Genomic DNA, 26,166 nt, shown 5'->3' on the forward strand with positions numbered 1-26,166 from the left:
TGAAAAGGGAGTATAACAGATTCTTCCATGACTTAATTTCTCTAGTCATTTTGCAAAATGTGAAGTGTGTACTGCTCATGATTTTTGCCTATCTGTGTGGACAGCTTCTACATTACAAAACACAGAAGGGGAAGTAAGTTGGGCTCAAGAGGCAGCAACCTATAGTTCTGAGGGCCAACATTTACAATCTATGCCACCAGAACTCCTCCCCATCCACATGACCTCAAGGAATTACATAGGATGTAGAGGAAAAGAGAAAGATTTCCTTCTATGTCCTGCCCTTGAAGGGAGTATGTTCATACTCCAGAGTAAGTTATAGCTGTCTAACCCCCCATTCTTATTACAGTTCAGGAAAAAGAATTTTAAAAGCCTAATTTGCTCTAAGTAATACAATAATTTTTAGATGAGAATAGAAGACAGTGACAAAAAAATCTGTCATTTGTTTTGATGAAGAAGCTCCTTGTTACATTTTACAAAGCAATTTAAAATATCATATTTGGTGTCATGAATTATAACATGTACTTCAGTATACAAATAGCAAGTCATTTTCAGTGAATTGCAGTAATATTTGCATAATTATCTCATTCACAAGGTTGAAATCGAAATATTCTCAAATACATAAATGAAATGAACTCAAGTAATTTTATTCAAAAAATGAATAAAAGAAAATTGTTGGGTAGATGAATAGGATTTTGTAAATTAAAGCAGAAAATGAAATATTGATAATTATGAAAGACTCATTCAATAATGTTTATTGAGTGCTTACAAAGCGTCAGGACCACTTCATTTCTCATGATGAATTTTGAGCCACTTGCATGTCTCTTACTATAATCTTAGAATGACAAATACAACAGAAGATTATGACAAATAGCTAATAAAAATAGCCAAACTGACAAAATAGTTAAGATTATGGATCATTCTGGTCACCTCATATAAGGACAGTCTTGATTATTATTGAAGAGTAAAAATTGGCCTTCTAAGTGGGAACAGAGTCATTATAAGGTATAGCAAGCTTTAATCTATTTTAGAAAGTAAATACTGAGGGAAAAGATAGTAAAAATAGATTTTGTGTTGGGGCGCCTGGGTGGCTCAGTTAGTTAAGCATTTGACTTCAGCTCAGGTCATGATCTCATGATCCATGAGTTTGAGCCCTACATCAGGCTCAGCTCAGAGCCTGAAACCTTTGGATTCTGGGTCTCCCTCTCTCTCCGTCCCTCCTCCCCTCATGCTCTGTCTCCATCTCTCAAAAGTGAATACACATAAAAAATAGATTTTGTGCTTAAAAAGCCACTTACGTGGACATCTTGCAGCAGCCCCAGAAAGTCTTATTATAATAACGCATTTCTTAGATTAATATGTTAAAAGCATTTGGGGTAGGGCGATACTTAGTTTAATATCAGAAGTATTATGTTTGTAAAACCTAGGTAACCCTTGCAAGATGAAGGATTCATCAAACTGTAACTTGAATATCCAGTCCTTGGTGGAAAACAATTTCCAGTTTGAAGATTGTGTCTGCACTGATAACCTCTATTGTACTGTTAACAAACTGCTTGGGAAAAAATGCATCAATGAATCAGGTAATAACACATGATTATATGAAATATTATAGTCACAAAAAAGAGACAGTTTCAAAATTTACCAATTCTATGTAATTGGATTAAACCTCTCTCACTCTTTGTTAATTTGATCATTTTGTTGTGTAATTTAAAGTTCTGTGAGTCATAGATCTCAGTAAGTGCCTAACATGTATCTGTACTTGCTAACCACTATTTTAAGCTTCATTCTATTATAATTCATTAACATTATAGATTCACTCTCTCAGTTTATATATTTGTGGGACTCACTATGGCTTTACCAAGACCTAAACGATAGAAGACAAATAAAGTATCATTTCTATTTCTTAAAGAACTCAGTTTTCTGAGAAATTCCAAAATATAACCACTTATCTGGAATTATACTTGCCTTTGGATGGAGCATTTAATCATTTATGCACTTATTTAGGGCTACTCAAGGTGCCTGGTTGACACTGAAGTAGTGATAATCCAAGTAGTCTGCATGTGTCCTTGAGGATTCATAAAGATTTGCAAAGGCATGTGGAGGATGAAGTAGTTCTGAAGCAATCAGTTTCTAGATCCTCAATTTGTTGCATACTCTGAAAAGTGATCTGCCTGGGATGCAGCTGCTATCCTGGGGTTCTTGCTCTTCTTTCATAATCAACCTTCTCCCATTTTATAAGAAATAGGTTTACCTCTCATTTGTCATGAAGACTCCCATTATCCCACCTCTCAAATCACTCATGGTGAGCTAACTGGACAATTTTCTGTTCCATGCTTTTGCTTTTTCCAGAATTCCACATAAATTGAATTATATAACATGGAGCCTTTTGAGCCTGCCTGATATTTTAATTTAAAGTCATGCATTGTGATCCACTAATATTTCATGAACAAGTTTGTTGTCTGTTTTGAGTAGTACTGCATTGTATTGTTTATCTATTCACCACTGAAAGCATTTGCATTGTTTCCAGATTTTTAGAGATTATAAATAAAGCTGCTATAAATATTCACATATAAGACTCCTACAAATGTAAGTTTTTATGTCTCCATATTCTTGTTTGGCCACATGGTAAAGTGTATGTTTACCTTTATAAAAAGCTTCCATACTGTGCTCCAAATTTAATTTAACCATCAATGTGTAAAACTTTCACTTGTTCCACTTTCTCAGTAGCACTTGATTTTGCTTTTTGTTTTTATTTTGGGGCCTTTCCAAGATGTATTTGGTAGTGTCACATTATGATTTAAATTTCTACTTAATAATGTTGAACATATTTTCATGTGCTTATGTGTCATCTATATGCATTATTTGATAAAGCATCTCTTTAAAATTTTGCCCTTTTTAAATTTGAATTTTGGCTTTTTTATTGGGTTTTAAGAGTTGTGTCTCTGTATTGAGTAGGGTTTATCAGGATATGTGTTCTGTAAGTGACATTTTTCAGTCTATATCTTTTATTTCTTTAAGTGTATCTTTCAAAAAAAGAAGTTTGTTGTTTTTAAACTTTAATGATGTCCAGTTTATCATTTTTTCTTTTATAAATAATACCTTTGATGTTGCATCTAAGAAATTTTTAAAAATTTTTTAATATTTATTTATTTTTGAGAGGGAGAGAAAGAGACGGAGTGTGAGTGAGGAAGGGGCAGAGAGAGAGGTGGACACAGAATCTGAATCAGACTCAGGCTCTGAGCTGTGAGCACAGAGCCCACTGGGGGGCCCCAACACACAAACCGTGAGATCATGACCTGAGCTGAAGTCGGACACTCAGCTGATTGAGTCACCCAGGTGCCTCTCATCTATGAAATCTTTATCCAACCTCAAATCACAAATATATTTCTCATATGACCTAGTCATTAAGTAGTTTAGGTTTTGCATTCAGGTCTATGATACATTGTAAGTTAAGTTTTGTTTATGGTACAAATCATGGGTCTGATTCTTCTTTTTCTCCTCCCGCCCCATAGGGATATCCAATTGTTTTATCACATTTGCTGAAGAAACTACAGTTTTACCTTTCTCAAAATTCCTTTGGGCTATATATTAATGGCTTTATTGCTAAATTTTTCTGTCTTGTTCCAATCGCCTATATTTCTGTGCTTTTGCCAATACTCTTATTGTAGCTTTATGGGATGCCTTATAATCAAGCAGTGTTAATTCCTTTAACTTTGTTCTTTTTAAAAATTATTTGAATATTCTTTGACTTTCCATGTAAATTTAACAGTTTGTCAAATGCACAAAAATTTCTAGCATTTGGTTGGGTTTACTTTGAAACTTTAGATCACTTTGGGTAGAAGTGGTATCTTTACTATGTGAGTTTTCAAATACATGAACATGATGTATACCGCCATTTATTTAAGACTTTTTTGATTTCTTTTATCAGTACTTTGTAGTTTTCAGTATATACTTATTACACATATTGTATTAAAATTTATATAAAAATGCTTCACTTTTTGATGCTGTTGTAAATGGTAACTTTTTAATATTTTAATTTCTAATTGATTATACCTAATATATCAAAATAAAATTTAGAGATAGATAGATAGATAGATAGATAGATAGATAGGCCTTATATTCTAAAACTTGCTCAGCTCAGTTATTTGTTCTTGTATCTTTTATTTTGTAGAATCTATAGGATTGTCTACATAGACTTAAATATTCATATCTGCAAATACAGTTTTATTTCTTCCTTTCCAATCTGTAGGCCTCTATTTCTTTTCCTTGCTCTATTGTTCTGAGTAGGACCTCTGGAATAATGTTAAATAGGACTGCTAGGAGTGGCCATCCTTGCCTTTTACCTGTCTTGGGAGAAATGCATTCACTTTTGCACCATTAAGAATAGTTTTGGCAGTAAGTTCTTTGCACTTTGCACCCCACCCCCGCCTTTATCAGGCAGAGGAAATTCTTTCCTATACCCAGTTTGCTTAGAGATTTTATAAGGAATAGATAAGCAGATATTAAATTTCACAAATGCTTTTCTGCCTCTTTTGAAATGATAATGTTTTACATGTTTAGTTTTTTTAATGTGATGAATTATTTGTTGATTTTTGAGTGTTGGTTTAAGCCCTTCATTCTGAGGGTATTTACTACTCAGTCATGAAATGTTACTAATTTTATATGTTGCTGGATTCAATTTTCTAATATTTTGTTGAGGGTTTTTAATCTCTGTTCCTGAGGTATATTGGAATGCTGTTCTAACAGCATATTTATCTGATTTTGTGGTCTGGATAACACTGATTTTTTAAAAAAAATTTATTTAAAAAAATGTTTAGAGAGAGAGTATGTACGAGCGGGGAAGGGGAAGAGTGAGAGAGGTAGACAGCAAATCCAAGGCAGGCTCTAAGTGGTCAGCACATAGCCTGATGTGGGGCTTGAACTCATGACAAACTCATGAACTGTGAGATCACGACTGGAGCAGAAATCAAAAGTCGATACTTAACTTACTGAGCCACCCAAGTGCCCATGGATAATGCTGTTTTTAAAAATGATTTGGGAAGTATTTTATCCTCTTCTTTATTCTAGAAGAGTATACAAAGAAGTAGCATTGTTTTTTCCTTAAATGTTTAATTTAACTGACTAATGAGGATATCTGGGCATTCTTCATTGGAAGATTTAAAAATATTCAATGTGTTTGTCATAGAACAGTTTTACCTGCTTATTCCTTGGTGAGTTTGATAGTTTGTGTCTTTCAGTGAATTTTCCCAGATGTTGGATTTATATTGAATTTTTATTTTTAGGTGCTCCACTTTACCTTTTTTTCCTATATCTCTGCTAAGTTGTTCCTAATATTCCCAAATTGTCCTTTAAATATCTATAGGAGTTATAGTGATGTCCTCTCTTTCTTCCAGATGCTGGTAACTTATGTCTTCCTCTCTCTTTGTCTTGCTCTGTCTCTCAGTTTTGCTCTTTATTATTTTCTGTTGTTGTTGTGTTTAATTTGACTTGAAGTTGCTCTTCATTTTCTGGTTTAAGATAAAGGCTTATATCACTGACTTGAGATTTTTTTCCTCCTCTAAGCATTTCATTATATAAATGTCCTTCCATGTGCTGTTTTAGTTACATCCACAAATTTTATTATGTTGTATTTTCATTTGTATTCAGTTCACAATGGTTTCTCATTTCCCTTGTGACTTTCTCTTTGATTCACAGTTTATTTATAATACCATTGTGAACTTCCAAATACCTGAGGATTTCCCAGATAGCTTTATTTACTTTTAGCTCAGCTCTTTCTTTCTTTCTTTCTTTCTTTCTTTCTTTCTTTCTTTCTTTCTTTCTTTCTTTCTTTTACTTTTAGTTCAATTCTTAATTAAAATGGTAACTGCTAAGTATCACCTGTACATTGTGTTACATGCTAGGTGAAACACACACACACACACACACACACACACAGTGTTTGAAGTTATAGAGGATAAAATAATGGTGACTTAGAAGGTTCACAGAAGAAATGACAGACTTGTGACTTTTAGGGCAAATTGGGTCAATTACAGAGACAAAATGGATGTTCTAAACAGAGGAAATAGAATCAAGCAGAGCACATTCAAGGAGCAACAAATCCTTTGTTAAGCTGAACGTAGAGTATAAGGAGATGATGCTGGGAAGAAACCAGATGTTATAACAAGGAGGGAAGCTGAATTTATGTATCTTTCTAAAGGGATTAGACTTCAAAATGTTATTACAAGAGGCTATTAATGCATTTTAAACAGAAGAATCTAGAATGAGCTTTCAAAGCGTATCATTGGCAGGAGTGCAAAAGACAGGATGGAGGAGAGGGAAAATTTCAGGCCAGGGATATCGAATAATTTGAGAGAGAGGTGATATATGTGTAAATTAACACTCTGGTGCTGAGGATTATGAGAAGAAGACATAAGTAAGGTATATTTAGGCATTTACAATCAATGGAAATTGGTGACAGTTGGATATGAGGAGAATGAAATGTATGAAGCATGTTATACACATTGCTGGCTTGGGACAGAGTACTGAGACACACTGAGATAGGGAAGAAAGAATAAAGTACAGGATTGGGGATAGGAGTGACGAGTTGTATTTCGGATATATTGCGTCTGTGGAATGCTTTGGAACATTCGTGTTAAGAATGTTGGCTTTTTGTTTGAAGTTTTGCATGATACAAAGAATTTTTTAAATATGAAGGAATGTACATCATCTAGCTTGCATTTGGAAACATGGATCTTGCACTGAATACAGTAATCTAAAATAGACATATTTTGGAGTTCAAGGTTTATAAGAAATAGATAAAACCATGAAGGAAGGTAAGATTGGTCAGAAAAGGCCATAAGGTGAGAATATAAAGATTTTGATAACAACATTCATGATCTCGTTAAAGTAACCAAAAAGAAGATTTTGAAGACAAGGAAACAAACTACAGAAAGAGTTTTTGAAATCAGGGAAAGAGACACAGAGAAAATAGTCAACAATTATAAATGCTGAAAAGTCATCAACTAACACAGAGCCTGAAATATTAGTTAGTTAATTAATAAGTCTATACTAGTTTTAGATTGAAGTGGGCTGAAATAAAAGCATATTGAAATACTAAAAATATTTATTGACTTTTGTTTCACAATGGCAAGACAATTTAATTTATATCTCTCTAGCAACTTTTAATCATACCAAGTTTTGGCAAAATGTAGTTACCATTCAATAGGTACATATAACTTTAGAGCAGTTAAACTGAAATCAGTTCACATATATAAATCTTTGTATTCCATAATAGACACTTATTAAAGACCCCTATGTAATAATTTTGATAAGCCAGGAATATAAAAACCCTGAAAAAGAGAAGACTTAAACAATTTCATAAATGAACTTCATGATGGACATGACCTAGTTGTTATGTGTACAGGGACCATTAGTTTATTGCTTATTGTGAGAAAGGAAATAAGTGAAATCTTAACATCCATTCTGTCTCAATTATAGCACCTTCCACAAACTTTTTGGTCATCATTCCAAGATATGACCTCTTTCTCTCTCCCTCTCCCTCTCCCCCTCTTCCTCACTACCTCTTTCTTCCCTTTCCCAACCCCCCCGCCCCTTTGGATTCTCAAAACATTCCCAAACATATATAGGCATGTAGTGTTCTATTCTTCCTTAATATTATTGTAAACTTCTTGAACAAATCAGAATTGGCATTTCTTTTTTCTTTGTTTCCTTACTATGATAAAGTACCCAGCACAGTTCCTGATACTTAGTAAAATGACCAATAATATAAATAACATAAGCATTTTAAATTTTTAAACATATTTTTGAGCACCTAAATCATGCATCCCTTCATAAAGTTTTTATTATTCAGTTAGTATGTGTAGACATATTATAAATGCTGGAGGATGGATATAAAGATGAATAAAACAGTCTCTGCTCTTTATTAGCTGAAAATATAGTAGAGCAAAATTGACATTTAGCCAGTTCATTTCATTTAGCCCATCTGATTAAATATATATAGAGAAAAATAGATATTTAGATAGATTAATCGATTGACATTTAGACAGGTTTACAGATTGCTTCACAGTATATAATTATCAATGTAATAGAACTAATTATATGAAAGTAGCATTAATTCACATCCATCGTATTGATGAAATCCAGCATATGCTAGCCTAAAGTGATAGAAAAGAAGACCTCTGTTCTGGTAAAGGAGCCTGATTTATATAGTTATAAAATCCATTGTAAGCTGTTATTTGACATACATGCAAATGTTATAGTAGCATGTGTTTTAAAACACATGCAGTACAGAGACTGGACTCTGAATAGTGCTTGTAAGGATGCCCTAGTACTTTTTAAGTAAACATGTTTCTATCACAATATTGATTATATTACCTTTATCTTGTATATATGAGGCATTTGTAGAAATTAAACCTATGAGGTCTTAATTCATTTTATAAACCAAGTTTATTAATTTGGTTTATTTTATTTAAAATTCATTTAATAGACCAAAATTTAACAATCTTTTATTTTTAGATCAAAATATCACAGGAAAAAAGGTGACTTTGGGAGGAATTGTAGGGTCAAGGAATTTTTTTTCTTGTGGAGATCTACTTGAAGTGCATTTGAGGAAGATATGATATTTTAAAAATAGGCAGTATACTCTGGAAGCCTATGTTAAGCTGACTTGGAGTCTCCTATTCAAGTTGTTTTTCTTATATTTTTTTGTGTAAAGTTCATATAACTATGAGTTTGTTTGAACTGTCCAGTAAAACATATATTCTCAGTGAGGGATGTAACCCCCAGGGCTGAAAAGTCTTCTTAAGGGAAACATAAAAATATTTTTAAAAGATGGAGAAATACTTTGAGTATATTTCTAGGAGAAGATGGAAATCCATGAAAATTTATGCAAGGGAAATAATGTATTGCCTTATAAGTATCAAGTTACACACAATTTCTATCAGTCATCATCAAAATGTAATGAAAAAATAAAAATAAATAATGAGGATCAAATGTCATTAAAAGAGATTGAACATTACCATTGAGTGGTTGCATAAACTATAAAAAATCACTGTTTTACTTCAAATTAAAAAAATGTTGTTTATTTGAGATTGAGGGAGTGTGAGCAAGGGATGGGCAGAGAGAGAGGGAAAGAGAGAGAGAGAGAACAGGCTCTGTACTCTCAGCACAGATCCCAGTGCAGCACTGGAACCCATGAACCATGAGATCATGATCTGAGCTAAAATTAAGAATTGGATACTTAACCAACTGAGCCACCCAGGCACCCCTTATTTCAATTTTTAAAAACTCAGGTTCATTTGTAATAGCTCTCTTGAAAAAATATAATGGTTTTTTTGAAAGACAATAGATATAAGAATATTTATAAAAGATAAATCTATACACATTTAATTAATTTATTTATTAAAGTTTATTTATTTTGAGAGAGAAAGAGTGCGCATGGGACATGCACAAATGGTGAAGGGGCAGAGAGAACAGGAGAGGGAAAATCCCAAGCAGGCTCCCCACTGTCAGCGTAGAGCCCAAGAAGGGGCTCCATCTCAGGAATCCTATGAGATCAAATCTGAATTGGATGCTTAACTAACTGAGCCACCCAGGCCAGTTACTAAGATTAAATTAACTTATTTAATTTTTGGTTTCTTTTTTTTTTAACCTTATAGAAGAATCAGTGCCGTCTTTACATTTGGCTTCACAGTTAAATACCACACAGTGGTTCCAACAGAAAGACACATCATTAATGGTGAGAAAAAGGAGTGATTGTGTCACAGCGGCACATATCTGCCAGGAATCAGAACACTGCACTCTGTTGTATGAAAATTTTAAGAAAACCTGTGGGAGAGAATCAGAACAATGCAAAACCCTTGATGGAGGCTATATGTGTTCAGCATTAAGAGAAAGTCTGAAAGAAACGATTTTGTGGAATTGTCATTGCAACAATCCTTCAAAAGTAGAGTGTATTGAAATTTGGAAAAGTTTGTTCGAAGATGTTTGTATACAGGATGCTCAGATGAATAAGACTCCAGCCTACAGTGATGACTATGAAGATAGATTCAACCAGGAAACTTTTTCAGGTTTGTATGCAAAAGAAGAATTTAGGAACATTAAGTAAGTAATAATGAATATGAATTAACTAAAGAATATTTAATTTCTAATTCCAGCTTTGTAATTTATCCTGTTTCTCTTAGAAAATTAAAATTTTAAAAACTGTTGCCATGAATAGAGATTATGAAGAGATTATGTCCAAAAGAGATTATGAAGAAAGAGAGAAATGCTAAAAGGTTTTAGCATCATCTTTTTTTAAAGTTTATTTGTTTGTTTGTTTGTTTGTTTGTTTGTTTATTGAGAGAGAGAGAGAATTCCAAGTAGCTCCATGTTCAGTGCAGAGCCTGGCACTGGGCCGAATCCTACCAATCATGAGATCACGACCTGAGCTGAAATCAAGAGTTGGTTGCTTAACCAACTGAGCCAACCAAGCACCCCAAAAAAATGTTCATTGTATTCATTCATTCATTCATTCATGCATTATGCATTCATTAAACAAATACTTATGAGACATTTACAGTGTGTTAGGTCCTGTGTCACCAAAAGGGGTGTCTTAATAGTGTGGCACAGCAACCAATACAGGACAAAGAGAAAATTAACAGGATAAATGACTTAAGATAAATATTTCAAACAGTATGAACGCTAAGGAGAAAACTGAAACAGAGGGAAAAAATGGTGTGAGTGGTTAGTTTGTAATTTTAATAGGATGGTCACAGCTATACTCTTAAGTTAATGTTTGAGCACAGATTAAAAGAGCTAGGAAATGAGCCTTGTGGGTATTTCGGGAAAGAGTGGTTAAGTCAGAAGAAACGGAATCAAAGGTCTGGAACTGGAAATCTGTCTAGAAGTTTGAGGAAGAGATAAGGGGACTCATAGGTAGAGGGGAGAATAAGGGAGACAGATGTGGGAGGTGAGATCAGAGATAAGACAAGGGCAAGATCATGGAGGACTTTCTAGGTTATTTCTAGGTTATTGGTTCTTTCTCTGAGTGATACAGAAAATCACTAAAGAATTTTCACGAAGAGATCATCATGATCTAATTTATACCTTTAAAAGGATAATTCTGATTTTCATGTGATCATTGACTGAAGAGAAGCAAAGACTCAAGTAGGAAGACCAGTTAGGAGGCTTGTATAATGATGCAGCAAAAAAGTGATAGACAATGAACCACGGTGGCAAGTGGTCAGAGTCCAGATATATTTTAATAGTAGTAAATTATGTGGAAATGCAAGAAAGACAGGAAATGGAAGTTAATCACAAGGTTTTTATCTTGAGTCATTAGAAGGATGTGGTTGCTATTATTTTTGCTAACTACCACGGGAACAATACAGGAAGGAAAGGTTTCAGTGAGGGACAGAAAGTCAGATGTCAGTTTTGGACAGGTTAAGTCTGAAATGTTTATTAGGTACCCAAGTAAATACATGATATTAGGCAGTCCCAGGTATGGATTTAATGTCAAAATTCTATGTATGCAATAAAAAGATGAGATCTGTGCAATAGGGATGGGGTGTGTCATTCACTTCTAGATGATACATAAGACCATGGACCTAGAGAAATTCATGCTATCTTGGACCAGGGTGGTAGCAAGGTGAGAAGAGAGCAGATTCTGAATATATTTTGACTTTAGTGGGTGAATGAGAAAGAGCATGCATATTTTTTTTCTTTTGATGTATATGATCTTCTATTTCAGAGGTTGATCTGATTGGTACTTTCTTTTATTTAGTTCTATGACATATTGCCCTTTAGCTCCTCTTCTGCAGTTAAGCTACTGTTTAAAATATCCTCCAGGAAAAATATGTATGTACACATGTATGTACCATATCAAATTAGAATTTAATGTGCACAGAATTTATATTAAATTACTCATAGCATATAAAATAGTACACATCCATGATGGGATTAATTTTCCCATGCTAAAATAAATGTTTTGTTGTGTTTACAATAATTACCACTTAGTGAATATATGAGTCTTCTGGGGCCATCATAACAAAATACCACAGCCTGGGTGGCTTAAACAACAGAAATTTATTTCCTCACAGTTCTGGAGGCTAGAACTACGATCCTGGTCTAGTCAGGCTGCTTTTGGGTGCTTTTTCTCTTTTCCTGACTTATGGACTTTATGGTTTCTTTCTGTATCCTCACACAAGATTTCCTTACTGTGTGTGTGTGTGTGTGTGTGTGTGTGTGTGTGTGTACGCACCCGTGTGCACATGTGTGTAGGAGGGCAAAGAGTAGGTAAGCTCTCTGTGTCTCTTCTTATTAGGATGAGAATCCTATCAGATCAGGGCCCCACTCTTATGACCTCATTTGACCTGAAGTACTGTCACAGATTCCATATTCAGTATACATTTTGGAGGAACATAAACATTCAGCCCATAAAAGTGAGTAAATTCAGGGTTTATTTATGCTGCAATGATATATTCTAGAATGCTGTATTTAATCAGTGGCATAGCCATACCACTTAGGGCCAAAACAGAAATGGAGGTCTAGCCTAGACTTTTATATCTGTTGTAAAAGTTGTAGGACTCTCTGAGGTTTGCTTATTGGGATTTCACTCAATGTGGAAAAATAGCACAAAAGAAGGAACATTTCAGGCTTCCTCAGAGACATAGCAGGGTGGACCTAGAAACACTGATTCTCGAGCTTAGACTTTATAGGTATAAAAAAGAGAAGCCATATATAGTGAGAACAGACGGAACAATACAAGGAGCCTGGATAGACTGTGAAAGAATAACAGGAGTCATTATTTTGTTAAGTTTATTTATTTTAAGAGAAAGAGAGAATGTGGAGGAGGGGCAGAGAGAGAGAGGGATAGAGAGAATCACAAGCCCCAAGCAAGTCCCGTGCTGTCAGTACATAACCCTATAGAGGACGTGATCCCATGAACCGTGAGATCAAGACCTGAGGAGAGATCAAGAGCTGGATGCTTAACTGACTGAGCCATCTAGGTGCTCTGGAAGTCAATGTTTTAATAGCCAATGGCAACACCTAAACTTTTATTTATTTATTTTTTAATTTTTTAAGTTTATTTATTTTGAGAGAGAGGGAGAGCAAGGGAAGGGCAGAGGGAGAGGGAGACAGAGAGAATCCCAAGCAGGCTCTGCACTGAGAGTGTGGTGCTCCAGGCAGGGCTCGGACCCACAAACCATGAGATCACGACCTGAACCAAAATCAAGAGTCGGATGCTAAACTGAATGATTCACCCAGGTGCCTCTGAACTTTTATTTTAAAATGCAAATCTGAGCATACTGTTTCCTTATCACTTTAGGCATATGTCGAATAGAGCTTCTTATGTTTTGTTTGGGTTTTTCTTTATATGTCTATATTCTATGCCAAGCTGTGGATGTTTCGTGACAGAGACCACACATTGGTGTCTTCAGTATGGTGCCTGGTACATAGGAGGGTCTCAACCAATACTTCTAGAATGAAAGAGTTTAGAGGTAGCTGGCCATTGAGTTGACTTCTACCAATGCACTTCTCTAACTCTGTAATTCCTAGCAACTCTAAGAGATTAAGATAATCATAGGTGGAAATCATCCTTAAATTACATTTAAATTTAATTAAGACCCTGCTGGAAAGAATTTTTTTGATTCAGACAATATTCCTTCTGTTCTTTTTCCCCAAATTCTTTGTTTACTTCAGTGCACATGGCCTGGTCGTTAGCATTTGTTTAAATCTGCAAGTAACTGAATCCTCAGTGCAGGGCTGTTTAACTCATTTGAATGATACTTTGGGGGGTGATTTTTCTTCATCTACACCTCACTAACTTTGAGTATCAAGGCTTAAATAAGTGTTCCATGAGCTTGTACATATTTTTGCTTGATTATTCATTTATAAATGTAGCCTGGATACTTCTATTAATTTTTTAAAAAAATCAGTCACTAATGAAATGGTCTCTTTGTTTTCCTTCTAGATAACATGAAAGAGGATAATCAGTCCAAGTGGAATCTGACCACTCTTCCCTATCATGGTAATGTTTATACATTGAACTTTCCCTCTGTGTTATAAATACTAGACAAAGTGACCTAAAACATAGTTACCAGCTTTCTTAAAGATAGGCCAATACAGAATATATTGAATATATTGTGTGGCTTTTTACTAGTCTCATATTGCAAAATGAAACAAAATTTCTGAATTTGTTCCACTCATGTATCAAAGCAACTTGCGTCCCCCATCCATCCTCTGTTTACAGTTATGTTGAGGAATACTTGACAATTAAAACCAAAAACTAGATCTTGGTTAAATGTCACTGGTATTTTGATCACATAAATTATTTGAGGCTAACTGCTTTTGTGTATATGTGGTGGAAAGAGGACATTTACATGTATCTGTGTTTTCCAGAATGTGAACATATTTCTGTGCTAGAATAACTATGTAACCATGTGGAACCTTTAGTCAATTTTTCACCCAAAATAGAAAGTACAACGGAACATACAAAAATCATTTTGATTTGAGCCCATGAGCTCACCATAAGCAATGTACCTCAAATGCAATTTCTGAAGATTTATTGTTTACATTTGAGAAACTTGGACTCAAATTTTTTTTTCCACTCTGTTCTGGCTCTACACACTTCCCATCACTTCTGGATCACAATATGTATCCAGTATAAATGAATGATGATTCAAAGAACCCACTAGTCAGGCCTCAGTAAATTCATACTAATTCTTAAAACACACACACACACACACACACACACACACACACACACACACACACTGTGTGCCCAAAATAGCACTTTGGTACATCATTGTGTTTTGCTCGTAGACTTCTCACAGTGTTTTACAGATTCTGTAGGTACAGGCTTATGTTTACTTTTCCACGACCTGGACATCTCCTTGTTTTCAGGAATCAAAGGGATCCAGTCCTGTTTGGAAGTGGCAGAGGCGTGTGTAGGGGATGTGGTCTGTAATGCACAGTTGGCCCCTTACCTTAAAGCTTGCTCAGCAAATGGAAATCTGTGTGATGTGAAACACTGCCAAGCAGCCATACGGTTCTTCTATCAAAATATGCCTTTTAACATTGCCCAGATGTTGGCTTTCTGTGACTGTGCTCAATCTGATATACCTTGTCAGCAGTCCAAAGAAGCTCTTCACAGCAAGCCATGTGCAGTGAACATAGTTCCACCCCCTACTTGCCTCAATGTAATTCGCAGCTGCCGAAATGATGAATTATGCAGGTGAGTAAAAACACGCATACTTTACTTTCTTATTTCGGCACCTTACTTGTTACAGTCCAGTCCTAACACTTGATCTCATTACATTAGCTAGAGTTCCCACCATCATCCAACATGATGTAAACAAAGCCAGACATTCATATTTTGAATCTGTGGTACATGTGTAGCATCCTTTTTGAAATTCAAATGCAGAATATATTTTCAGAATAAGTAAATTCAGTATGTGAAGATTTGGTAGCCACAAAATAGCATTACTAAAATTAGAAATTCAAGTTGGACTAATGAAGTAACAAATAGACTTGACTTACATATAAGTTTAATTTGGTTTTTGTTGTGATTATATAAGGCTGGTGAATGTCAGAGAGTTTTGAGAAGGTGAGTCTTCCAACTTCAGAATTAATCTTTCACTCCTAGGCTGGAGATCAGGAAAGAAAAGGTAGCTTGAGTCCAGTCCAGACATCCCCAGCACATATGTATACCACGATGTCAGAAATTTACCCATTCTCCTCTTCCCAACCTCATACCTTTGATTTTCAGGGGAGTAACAGTAGTCATTTGTTTGTTTAATCAAACAAATAATTATCAAGCACCACCTACTACTCTAGGCATCAGTGTACACAAGACAAAAATACTTGTCCTGCAGAGCTTATGTTCTAGTGGGGGAAGAGAGATAATAAAGAAAATAGGTATTATAGTATAAGGCAATGAGTGTTCTGGAGATTACCACACAAAGAGAGAGAACAGAATAAGTGAGACTCTGAATGGGCAGAAAGAGTTGCAGTGTGAACAGCTTGGTCCCAGTAAGGAGCATTTTCCCAGATTTAAGGAAGTGGAGGAATGAGTCTCTCTGAAAGCATCTGAAAACAGAGATACCAAACTGACCAGCCAGTGCTGGGGAAAAATAGGGCATGTTCCAAAAGCAATGAGAGCAGAGCATGCATGGGGAAGAGAAAGAGGAGATGCAGTTAGACATTAACTGGATGTAAGACAGGCAGGCCTAGATCACCTAGGGCCCAGAGGGATAGTAAGGACTTGGTTTTGACTCCTAGTAAAATGGACGGGTTCTGGAAGGCTTTGAGCAAAAGTATGAATGATTTGACTCACTTATTAAAACTTCCACTTTTGCTGCTGGTTGAGACTAGGCTGAATTTTCCAGGTAATTACTCCCAGGAACCATAAATCTAATTCAACACTGGCTTTTTTCTTTTCTTCACTACAGTCTTCATTAACACATTTCCTTGTATATTCAAGATGAATTTATCTTTTGTATGGTAAGAAATCCACAGTTAATTGGACCTCTTAAATGAGTAAGAAAATCCAAGAAAGAAGAATACTGGATAAATTTGATGAATCAAAATGATTTGTAACATTGCTGTTACCGTGTTAAAGGAGCTTTATTTTACAACCAGTATTAAGTCATATCATGTTTGGATTCATCTTGTGCTTCTTTTTGGAATAGTTCTTCATGACAGTTTGCCCAGTACCTTCTAGCAGGGACTGTTTTATTTAATTTCATTTAAACAAATAAAATTCCATAAATAGCAAAATCATTTAAAGATCAAAATAAACATTTAACGTAGAAGAGTAGTCCAGTGTGTGATAGCTGAGAGCAAGGATTGTCACATTTGTCACCTTGCCTTAACCATTGGTAAATACCTAAAAGATTTAACATCAATTTCCTAAAGGGACTGATTCTTGGTAAACTGCTTTCTATAGCCTTTTAATTATACTGCTTTACTCTGCCATTCCACCTTTCAGAATAGCTCCAGATCTCCTAAATATTTGTCAAAAAAGACAGGTGCTTTTCTGCATTACATATTCTGTAACATAAGGGGCAAAGATCTAAGCAGAGGACTAGAACATTGACATAGTTTTTGTGTCAGCTTATCATATAGATTCCCCAAGTTCTGAAGAAAGTTATATTTGAGGATGCTGTTTTACAAAAGTTTATCAGTTATTTTGAGGTTTATTAAGTATATCTCTTGAGTGAATAATAAAATTCAGGATAAAAATATTTTTTTTTACAATCCAGTTTAGATTTTTTAAACTCGTATCTCAAAAGTCCTCATTCAGTGAAATATTGTAGTTCATTGATTCTAAGAAGCAATTTTGTTTACACATTTTAATATCTCTAAAATCTTTGGAATCACTTTAAGCTCAAAGAAAATATTTATTAAATTAAAATTGTAATTTAATTTCCAAAAAGTTATTTCAGTTATAATAAGATAATGGTATCTCCTATGATCACTGAAATATGGTAAAAATGTTTGATTATACTTTTTATCATATCACAAGTAGAATATTTATATTTTTCTGTTAATTATATACCTATACAAATAATGAAAACTAATGATATATTAATAGCCAGGAAAACTTTTGTTTTTTTTTTTTTAAAGCAATCCTGTAAAAATACCAGATGTCTCCATGAAATTCCAGTGCCAAAACTCTAGGTATACTTCCTCATTTTCTTAAAGTTAGTTGCCTTTAATTTTCAGAACATAATATATCTAAGCTTCCCTATAAAATTAAGTATTTTACTGGCAAGTGATGGGATCTGCTGTTACAATCCTTGAGGATCGCCATGATGGATTCTGAAGTACACATTTTTGAATTCAACACATCTGGGCATCAGTGCCTTTTCAGATTGATTGATACAGAATTGGTAATTTTTCTGCACAAGGACTCCTGTGTTTAACTACCTCTCCAAAATGCTTGGTGAACAGTCTGCAAAACTAGAGGCACTTAAAAGATGTCATCCTGTTTCCTTCTACCTTTGAATACCCTGCAATTATGCAATTGCATATCTTGGAATTTTCATGATTTTTATTGTATGTATACATGTCTCTTCTTATATAATTTTCATGGATTAATTCAGAGAGTAAGAATTGTGTACTTTAGATTTCTTTTCACCATGTGCAAATAGTCCCTTAATGAATATTTTATAGAGGTGATGGATATAGTATGCAATATTAGTAGCCAAGGTGAAAAGAAAAATCCTGTCATTCGCTCAAGCAAATTTTGCTTTAGGAAAATTTCTAGCAATTATATTAACTTAATGTAATTCAGATGAAAAAATCCACATGACAATCTACTTCTTCAGTGAGAATGTTATGTCTTTTATCTGCTACTTTTTTTGGCTGAAGAGACTGTACTTGGGGAGAAAAGAGCATTTGGGTTTTAAAATAAAATTTCTGTCCCTGTTCTAGATTCTTTAATACATATTAGGTTTTTGAAACTCCTTTATTTATTTGAAAAAAGGTCAAAGAAGGCAGTATAAAGACTATTTTTCAATTAATTTTGTCCAATAGATGTATACGGGGAGGGGGAATGAGATTATGTTTTGACAATTATAATTTTTAAATGTTTATTTATTTTTGAGAGAGAGAGAGAGGTGCAGAGTGAGAGTGGGGGAGGAAGAGAGAAAGGGAGGGAGACACAGAATCAAAAGCAGGCTCCAGGCTCTCACTTGTCAGCACAGAACACAACGTGGGCTTGAGCTCACAAACCAGGTCATTACCTTAGTCGAAGTGGATCGCTTAACCTACTGAGCCACTAGACTCTCCTATTTTGCCAATTATAAGTGTTTAGGAGCTGATAGAAAATTATAGTACCTTATAGTTTTATATGTATGACTCAAGAAAGTAGTGGAAAAAAAGTATTTTCTTAAAAAATTCTACTTAAAAAAATTTTTTTTATGTTTTATTTATTTCTGAGAGAGTGAGAGAAACAGCATGAGCAGGGGAAGGTCAGAGAGAGAGAGGTACAGAATCTAAAGCAGGCTCCAGGCTCTGAGCTAGCTGTCAGCACAGAGCCCGATGCGGGGCTGGAAAACATGAACGTGAGATTATGACCTGAGCTGAAGTCGGACGTTTAACTGACTGAGCCACCCAGGTGTCCCTAAAAAATTCCACTTTTTAAAAGTAAAACTCTACAATGTATACACTTATTTTAGGTGCCATGCAATGCTTACAAAATTTGGCAATATATTAGGTCACAAAAGCATATCTAATACATTCCATGTGCAGAAATTGTAGTAACTGCATTCTCTTACATTTTGTAATGTAAACAGAAATTAATAGGAAAAAAAGAAAACAAAATAATTCCATTTCAACAAATTACTTATAAACAATTGTTTGAACAAAATAATAGAAAATTGTAGAATATGAAGAAAATAAAGATAATGAAACACTGTACATCAAAATATTTAAACCTAAAATCATATAATTTTTGCCATATTTAACTCATAAATAATGTGTACTAAATTTATGATTTTTTAATCTTAAGATAATTCTTTAAAAATTAAAAGAACTACCCTAAAAAAAGATATGCTTTTTTTTTTAATGTTTTATTTATTTCTGAGAGAGAGAGAGAGAGACAGCATGAGCAGGGGAGGGTAGGAGAGAGAGAGATACAGAATCTGAAGCAGGCTCCAGGCTCTGAGCTAGCTGTTAGCACTGAGCCCGATGCGAGGCTTGAACCCACGAATCGTGAGATCATGACCTGAGCTGAAGTCCGCTGCTCAACCGACTGAGCCACCCAGCCGCCCCCAATTTTGAGATATTCTTTAATTCAGAATTTTCTCAGGGTTTCATGAATAATTTTCTGAATGAAATAACTTCCATGAGTAAATAACTCCCGCAACTTAAATGTAGCAAAATATGCATTTAAAAATGAACAAATGACACCTAGGTACAAATTTATTCTCTATCAATTCATAAATGATAAGCCAAACTGTCAATCCTTATATTTACATGACATTTCTATATAACCTTTAATTTAAATAAAGGAACATATTTTTTTCTGCTGGCTCAAAAATATGTGGGATTTTCTTAAATATAAATTTTAATAGATACTAATAAATCTTTGCCATTACATTAAAAAGCTGATTCCTTTAGGGTTACTTAAAATATGAGATTATTAAAAATAGTTTATGGATTTCAGCAGAGTAGCATATTGTGGACAAATAAGCTCAAGATAAATGTCATTTACTCAGGGAATTTTCATGCATGTTTGATGGTGACCTATTCACAAAAGGGTAAGAAGTAATTTTAGGTGATCAATATTAACTAGGAAGATTAATATCCTTGGTTCCACTGAGAATATCTTCTTTCTGTGAAACTTTTAAAAATGAAATGATTGTATATTATCTAGACTTTTATTCAAGGCTAGAACAGCTAGAATCAAATATATAGAAAAGTTATGAATGGTTATGGTTATAATGGATTCTTGGTCATTAAATAAATGCATAATGTTTTCCTTTAAATTAGCTCTTGCTGTCAGAGAAGCTCAAAGTATTTTGTAAATACTAGTTAGTCTGTTTAGAAATACTGAGAAAGAGTACAGTACCTCCCATGCTGTAGGAAAATTGGCTGGAATGGTAAAGTGCCTTATATGAAATCACTTGGTAAGAGACACTGACCAAATGTTAGCCACAAAAGCAAATTCTGCTTCAAAAATATTGCTAATAAGTCTACCATGTAGTTCATACTACTCATTATCACCCGTTGAAATAAAATTAGTAATGAAGGATGATTCACCCAGGAAATCTAAAACTTAGCGTCTGTATTTCATCACACAAGGAAAATAATTCACAATATTTCTCTTCTTTTACAGTCTCTTTTGGGATGCTTGAACATACAAACTTTGTTTTCAGCTATGTACTGGCATTTAGAGGGCTTTTTGTTTTATGTCAGTCTTTCATTAGGTGAGGCAGCTCCACACATTATTGTGAGATATTATTCAGACCAATACCATTGTTTAATTCTTCCTAGGAGGCGTTATAGAACATTTCAGTGGAAATGCTGGCAGCACGTGACTAGAAAGTGCCATGAAGATGAACTCTGCATCAGTACCTTAAGCAAGCAGGACCTCAGTTGCTCAGAGAGTGATGACTGCAAAGCAGCTTATATTGGTACCTTGGGGACAATCCTTCAAGCGCAGTGCACCTGCAGGACTATCACACAAAGTGAAGAATCTGTATGCAAGATTTTCCAACATATGCTTCATAGAAGATCATGTTTCAGTAAGTTCTACATACTCAGTAAATTATACATGTATTCTGGGTTTTGTTTATGCAGCACAAGGTACTAATCCACCATGGAAAGTTTAACAAGGCAACCTCATGTTTGCTATTCCATTTTAAAATATATTTTCTGATTGTTTTGTGTATTTGCTGTTTGATTAATTTACATGTGCATGGTATATGTTTTTTAATGTATATGATTGGTCCCTCCTAGTTATCATTTACTGATTTCAATATCAATAGCATGAAAGGTTTCTCTTACCAGATTACTGAAAATATCAGGTAACTATTGTGAATAGCAAACAACCCCAAGATGTAGTGGCTCTAATTAACCATTTATTTGCTCACATTTCTGCACAATAGGCTTTGTTGTGTGGTTCTTCTGATGGTCTTGCTTGGGATCCACTTAAGTAGCTACTGTCATCGAGTGACTCAGCTGAGGCTGGATGGTTCTAGACAGTGTTTAGCAAGTACTGCTGGCTGGGATACATGGTTCTTCTCCTCTTTAGGAGTCAACCCTGGAATCTTACATGTTGACAGCAGCATTCCTAGCAGCTAAGCCCCTATATGCATGTACTTAACCAATTGTGTGCTTCTGTCACATTTGCTAATGTCTCACTGGACGAAGAAAGTCACATGGCCAAGCCCTGAGTCACTGTGAGAGGGAACTATACAAGGATGTGTATATTTACTGCTAGGAATTTACTCGAGGGATACAGGAGTGCTGATGCACAGGGGCCCATGTACCCCAATGTTCATAGAAGCACTCTCAACAATAGCCAAAACATGGAAAGAGCCTAAGTGTCCATCAACTGATGAATGGATCAAGAAGATGTGGTTTATCTGTACAATGGAATACTACATGGCAATGAGAAAGAATGAAATCTGGCCATGTGTAGCAACATGGATGGACCTTGAGGGTGTTATGCTGAGGGAAATAAGTCAGGCAGAGAAGGACAGATACCATATGTTTGCACGTATAGGAGGATTAGGAGGAACTTAACAGAGGACCATGGGGGAGGAGAAGGGGAAAAATAGTGGGGGAGAAGGATAGAGGCAAACCATGAGAGATTCTTGAATGCCGAGAACAAACCGAGGGCTGATGGGGGTGGAGGCCAGGGAAAGGGGGGTGATGGGCATGGAGGAAGGCACTTGTGGGGATGAGCACTGGATATTACATGGAAACCAACTTGACAATAAACTATTTTTAAAAAAAGGATGTGTATATTTAAGGTTGGATTCATTGGAGGATCATTAATTTAATAATCTATATGACTGTCCCAACTTCTATGAAATATTTACTTTTGAATTTAGCTTTTCTACTCTTGATCTTTAATATGTCTACTGATTAACTGTAATAACAGTATGAAAACACATTTTCTAAAGGTATTATTTACTCAATTTTAGGAATAAGGAAACACAGATTTAGGAATTTAACTAATTTGTCCAGAGTATTAGAATGAGCAGGTGGGTGACAGGGATATATATATGAGTCTTATAGAAAAAAGAACCTAAGAATATGATCATATACTAAATCAAGGTTTCCCTATTTTCCATCTTCTGAGTTAGTCTTTACAACCATCCATGTCGTAAAATATTCCCAACCCCATAAGCCCCTCATTGTAACCACCAAAGTTACAAATACCATTCTCAGGAGAAAATAATAGATGTTTACTGTTTCATTGCAAACAAAATCTTTATATTTATACATATATTTGACAGATACAGATATATATATATATACATATTTATACCTATAACTCTCTATATAGAGATACACACAGTCTTTAAATTTTTAAAAAAAATTTTCTTAGATACTAAAGAGATACTCATTAGCTAACATGATCAGAGTTGTGATTTGTTGTGTATTAGGTAATAGATATACAATTCAGAGTATATGGTTATCATTCCAACAGAGGTCTCTGTGGAATTTCTGCAATTTCTATAATTAGCATGGCACACATACTTCAACTGAAATCATGGTACAAAGTGGAACACTGTAGCATTATCTGTGTTGAGTCATATTCTATAATCTTCTTCTCTGATTAATATTAGGTGGCTAACTGTTGAAACTAAATGCACTTATAATGAATGGCTCATAACATTACAGAAGGAAATACCAAATACAATATGATTTTTGCTGCATAGCTGAATCAATTTGTTTAACTTAGAAATACCAGGTCTTTTACAATTGGAGATCTCCTTTTCTTTTTTTTCTTTTCTTATCTTTTCTTTTCTTTTCTCCTTCCTTCCTTCCTTCCTTCCTTCCTTCCTTCCTTCCTTCCTTCCTTCCTTCCTTCCTTCCTTCCTTCCCTTTTCTCTTTCTTTCTTTCTTTCTTTTCTTTCTTTCTCTTTCTTTCTTTTTTTTTCTTTCTTTTTTTCTTTCTTTTTCTTTCTTTCTTTCTTTCTTTCTTTTTCTTTCTTTCTTTCATTTTGAGAGAGAGCACACAAACAAGGGAAAGGAAGGAAGAGGAAGAATTCTAATCAGGCTCTGCCCCATTAGCACAGAGCCCTATGAGGGGCTTGAACCCATGAACCATGAGATCATGACCTGAGCCAAAATCAAGAGTTGGATACTTAACCAACTGAGTCACCCAGGAGCCCCTGGATATCTTTTTTTCAGTCTTATCTCTTATTATTTGGGATCTAGAAGCAGTCAGCTTTCAATGTTGAAGAGTTATTATTTTTAGCTGACCTCTACCTGAAAAACAGCTATTTTCTACCTGGCTTATATCTTGCAAAACTGCACAATGCAGTCAAGAGTAATCAACTCACACTCACCCTAGCTCTTTCAGGTTGTCTTGATACTTTTGGGACCTTACATTGTGTTTGGAGAAATGCCGTGAAGAACTGTCTTCATGGCAGAAGAAAGGAGAAAGTACTGATTCTTTGAGTTTTTTCACTTCTGAGGAGTGGTCTCACAAGCTTGATTCGCTGGAAATTTTGGATAGTATATCTATGAATGTCAAGTAGCGTCCAATGTACATTTATTGCTGCAGAGACAGAAAATTCCTGAGGAGGAAAAAAGGAAGTATATGGTGCAGAGTTCAAGGTAAACATTGTGATGATGCATCTACACAAAGATAGATTTGGCATTTGGGGAAGCATTTTGATGGTAAAGAACAAAGATAAATACATATGCATGATTGCCTCCTTCAGAGTGAAGGGATAATGGTATCATCAATCTGCCACCAACCTGGCAGACTGTGAGCACAGTGTAGGTCACTGTTGTTGCTAGGAGGTTTGGTATTCATTACTAGCAGAACTTTGATGGATCAGTCTTAGGGAGAGACAATCTATTCTGGAGGCCTATGCATAGCCACCAGCTTTGCCACCAGAGTTGTTCTCTTCATGTTCATTGTATAGGCATTGTGTGGCTGAAGAGAAGGAATGATTGTCCTCCATTGGGAAGATATCAGTTTAGCTGGTTGTTGAGGGCCTGCTCTGTAGTAGATACTCTACAAGGCATAAACCCAAGATAAAAAGCTCCGCCTACTTTGTGCCACTACCATGGGTGTTTCCACATGACTCTTCATCTCATTCAACTCACTTTGTCTACAATCTTCCAAGTTTGCTTTTTTTCATCTCTCTGATCGTGCAATTTATTACTACCCATCAGTTTTAACTTCTATCCACTTCCTCCTCTACAAAGTGAACATTCAACTGTACTGCTCCCCTCTCCCAATGGGGAACTTCTCCCTTCACCATTATCCTTAAGGCCACTTCTAAGTGGTTCTGTAATGTGGCAGCTATCCATTTACAGTTAGCCTTGATATACGGTGCTCTCCATTTTGGGAATCAATGACCTAATGGATCTTATAATACTCAGACTATTGGGGGCTATATTTCAAATGGAAAATGGCTTTCACTGCAGGCAGGTGGCATAGCCTTGCTGCAGAATGTGAGGGCTCTGTGTACAACTCTCCTATTAGGCATTAGCAAAAACTCTGTACTTATCTAGAGTGTGAATGAGATTAAGTGAATAAAGTGCCCATTACATAGCAAATATTCTATACATTTCAATTGTCCTGCCTTTAAAAGATCTTTGCTTTTGGTCCCAGATTCAGGACTGGTCCATTGAGTTTCTTTTCCTGATGTTTTCCAAAGACTATACACATTGTTAGGAGTCTCTATGTTAATATTTCACTAAAGCCAGCTGGTTCCTCAACTCTGTTAGGAAAAATCTTTCCAATGTTAATGAAGAGCCTAAAGATCACAAAGGCAACCTCACAAAGTAATAACAGGATGGACATTAAAGTTTTAGTTCTCAAACCTGTTAATTTTCAGAAGTATCTAGAAAACTTGTTTAAGATGAATTTTTCCTAATCTCAGTAATTCCAATTCAGTGGGCCTGGGGTGGAGCTCAGAAGTCTGTACTAAAAAAAATAGTGACCCAGGTGGTCGCAATTTTCAACCAAGTTTGGGGACCACTGCTCTAATCCACATGTGGGAAAAACCTGGTCACCAGCCATCAGTCCCAAAGTCTCTTTTTGCTCACACCTCTCAGAGAATGAGAAACGTCTGTGCTCAGAAAGGCAAGACTAATACCAGGCAGCTTTCAAGGTGGTCTCCTTTACCCCAGTGCCTGAAAACACAGTTGGCATACATTAGCCACTCAATGAATAGTTAATGAATGAATGAACCCATGAATGAATGAATGAATCAATGTCTACTGTGTCTCCGTGGCAGCACTGTCTTCTGAATACTGTTGTTTTTCTTTCCCTTATTAGAACTCTTCTAATAATACAGCTTCCTTATTAACAACCACTCTCATTTATGTTTCCACTTAAGCTGGAATTTTCAATTCAAATATTTGACTGAAAGAATCAAGAATTAAGAAGACCAGGGTGCTACTGCTCACTTTAATAAAAACATTTCAAGCCCCTTCTCCTTTTCAACACTTTTCTTCTTTATACACCTATTTTCACAAAGTCTC

General features: G+C 35.1%; 1 protein-coding gene across 1 annotated transcript in view; it reads left to right on the forward strand.

The window, feature by feature from the left end:
• The window catches only part of GFRAL (GDNF family receptor alpha like), a 53,258-nt gene that overhangs the window by 5,689 nt on the left and 21,403 nt on the right, over window positions 1-26,166 (forward strand). Inside the window, exons 3-6 of the mRNA XM_039244308.1 lie at window positions 1,425-1,577; window positions 13,949-14,005; window positions 14,881-15,211; window positions 20,980-21,230. Of these exons, the coding sequence (XP_039100239.1) occupies window positions 1,425-1,577; window positions 13,949-14,005; window positions 14,881-15,211; window positions 20,980-21,230 (792 nt within the window). The remainder of the gene's footprint in view (window positions 1-1,424; window positions 1,578-13,948; window positions 14,006-14,880; window positions 15,212-20,979; window positions 21,231-26,166) is intronic.

The sequence above is a fragment of the Hyaena hyaena genome, unplaced genomic scaffold (genome assembly GCF_003009895.1).
Source record: "Hyaena hyaena isolate Hyena2069 unplaced genomic scaffold, ASM300989v1 scaffold_242, whole genome shotgun sequence".
Taxonomy (NCBI): Eukaryota; Metazoa; Chordata; class Mammalia; order Carnivora; family Hyaenidae; genus Hyaena; species Hyaena hyaena.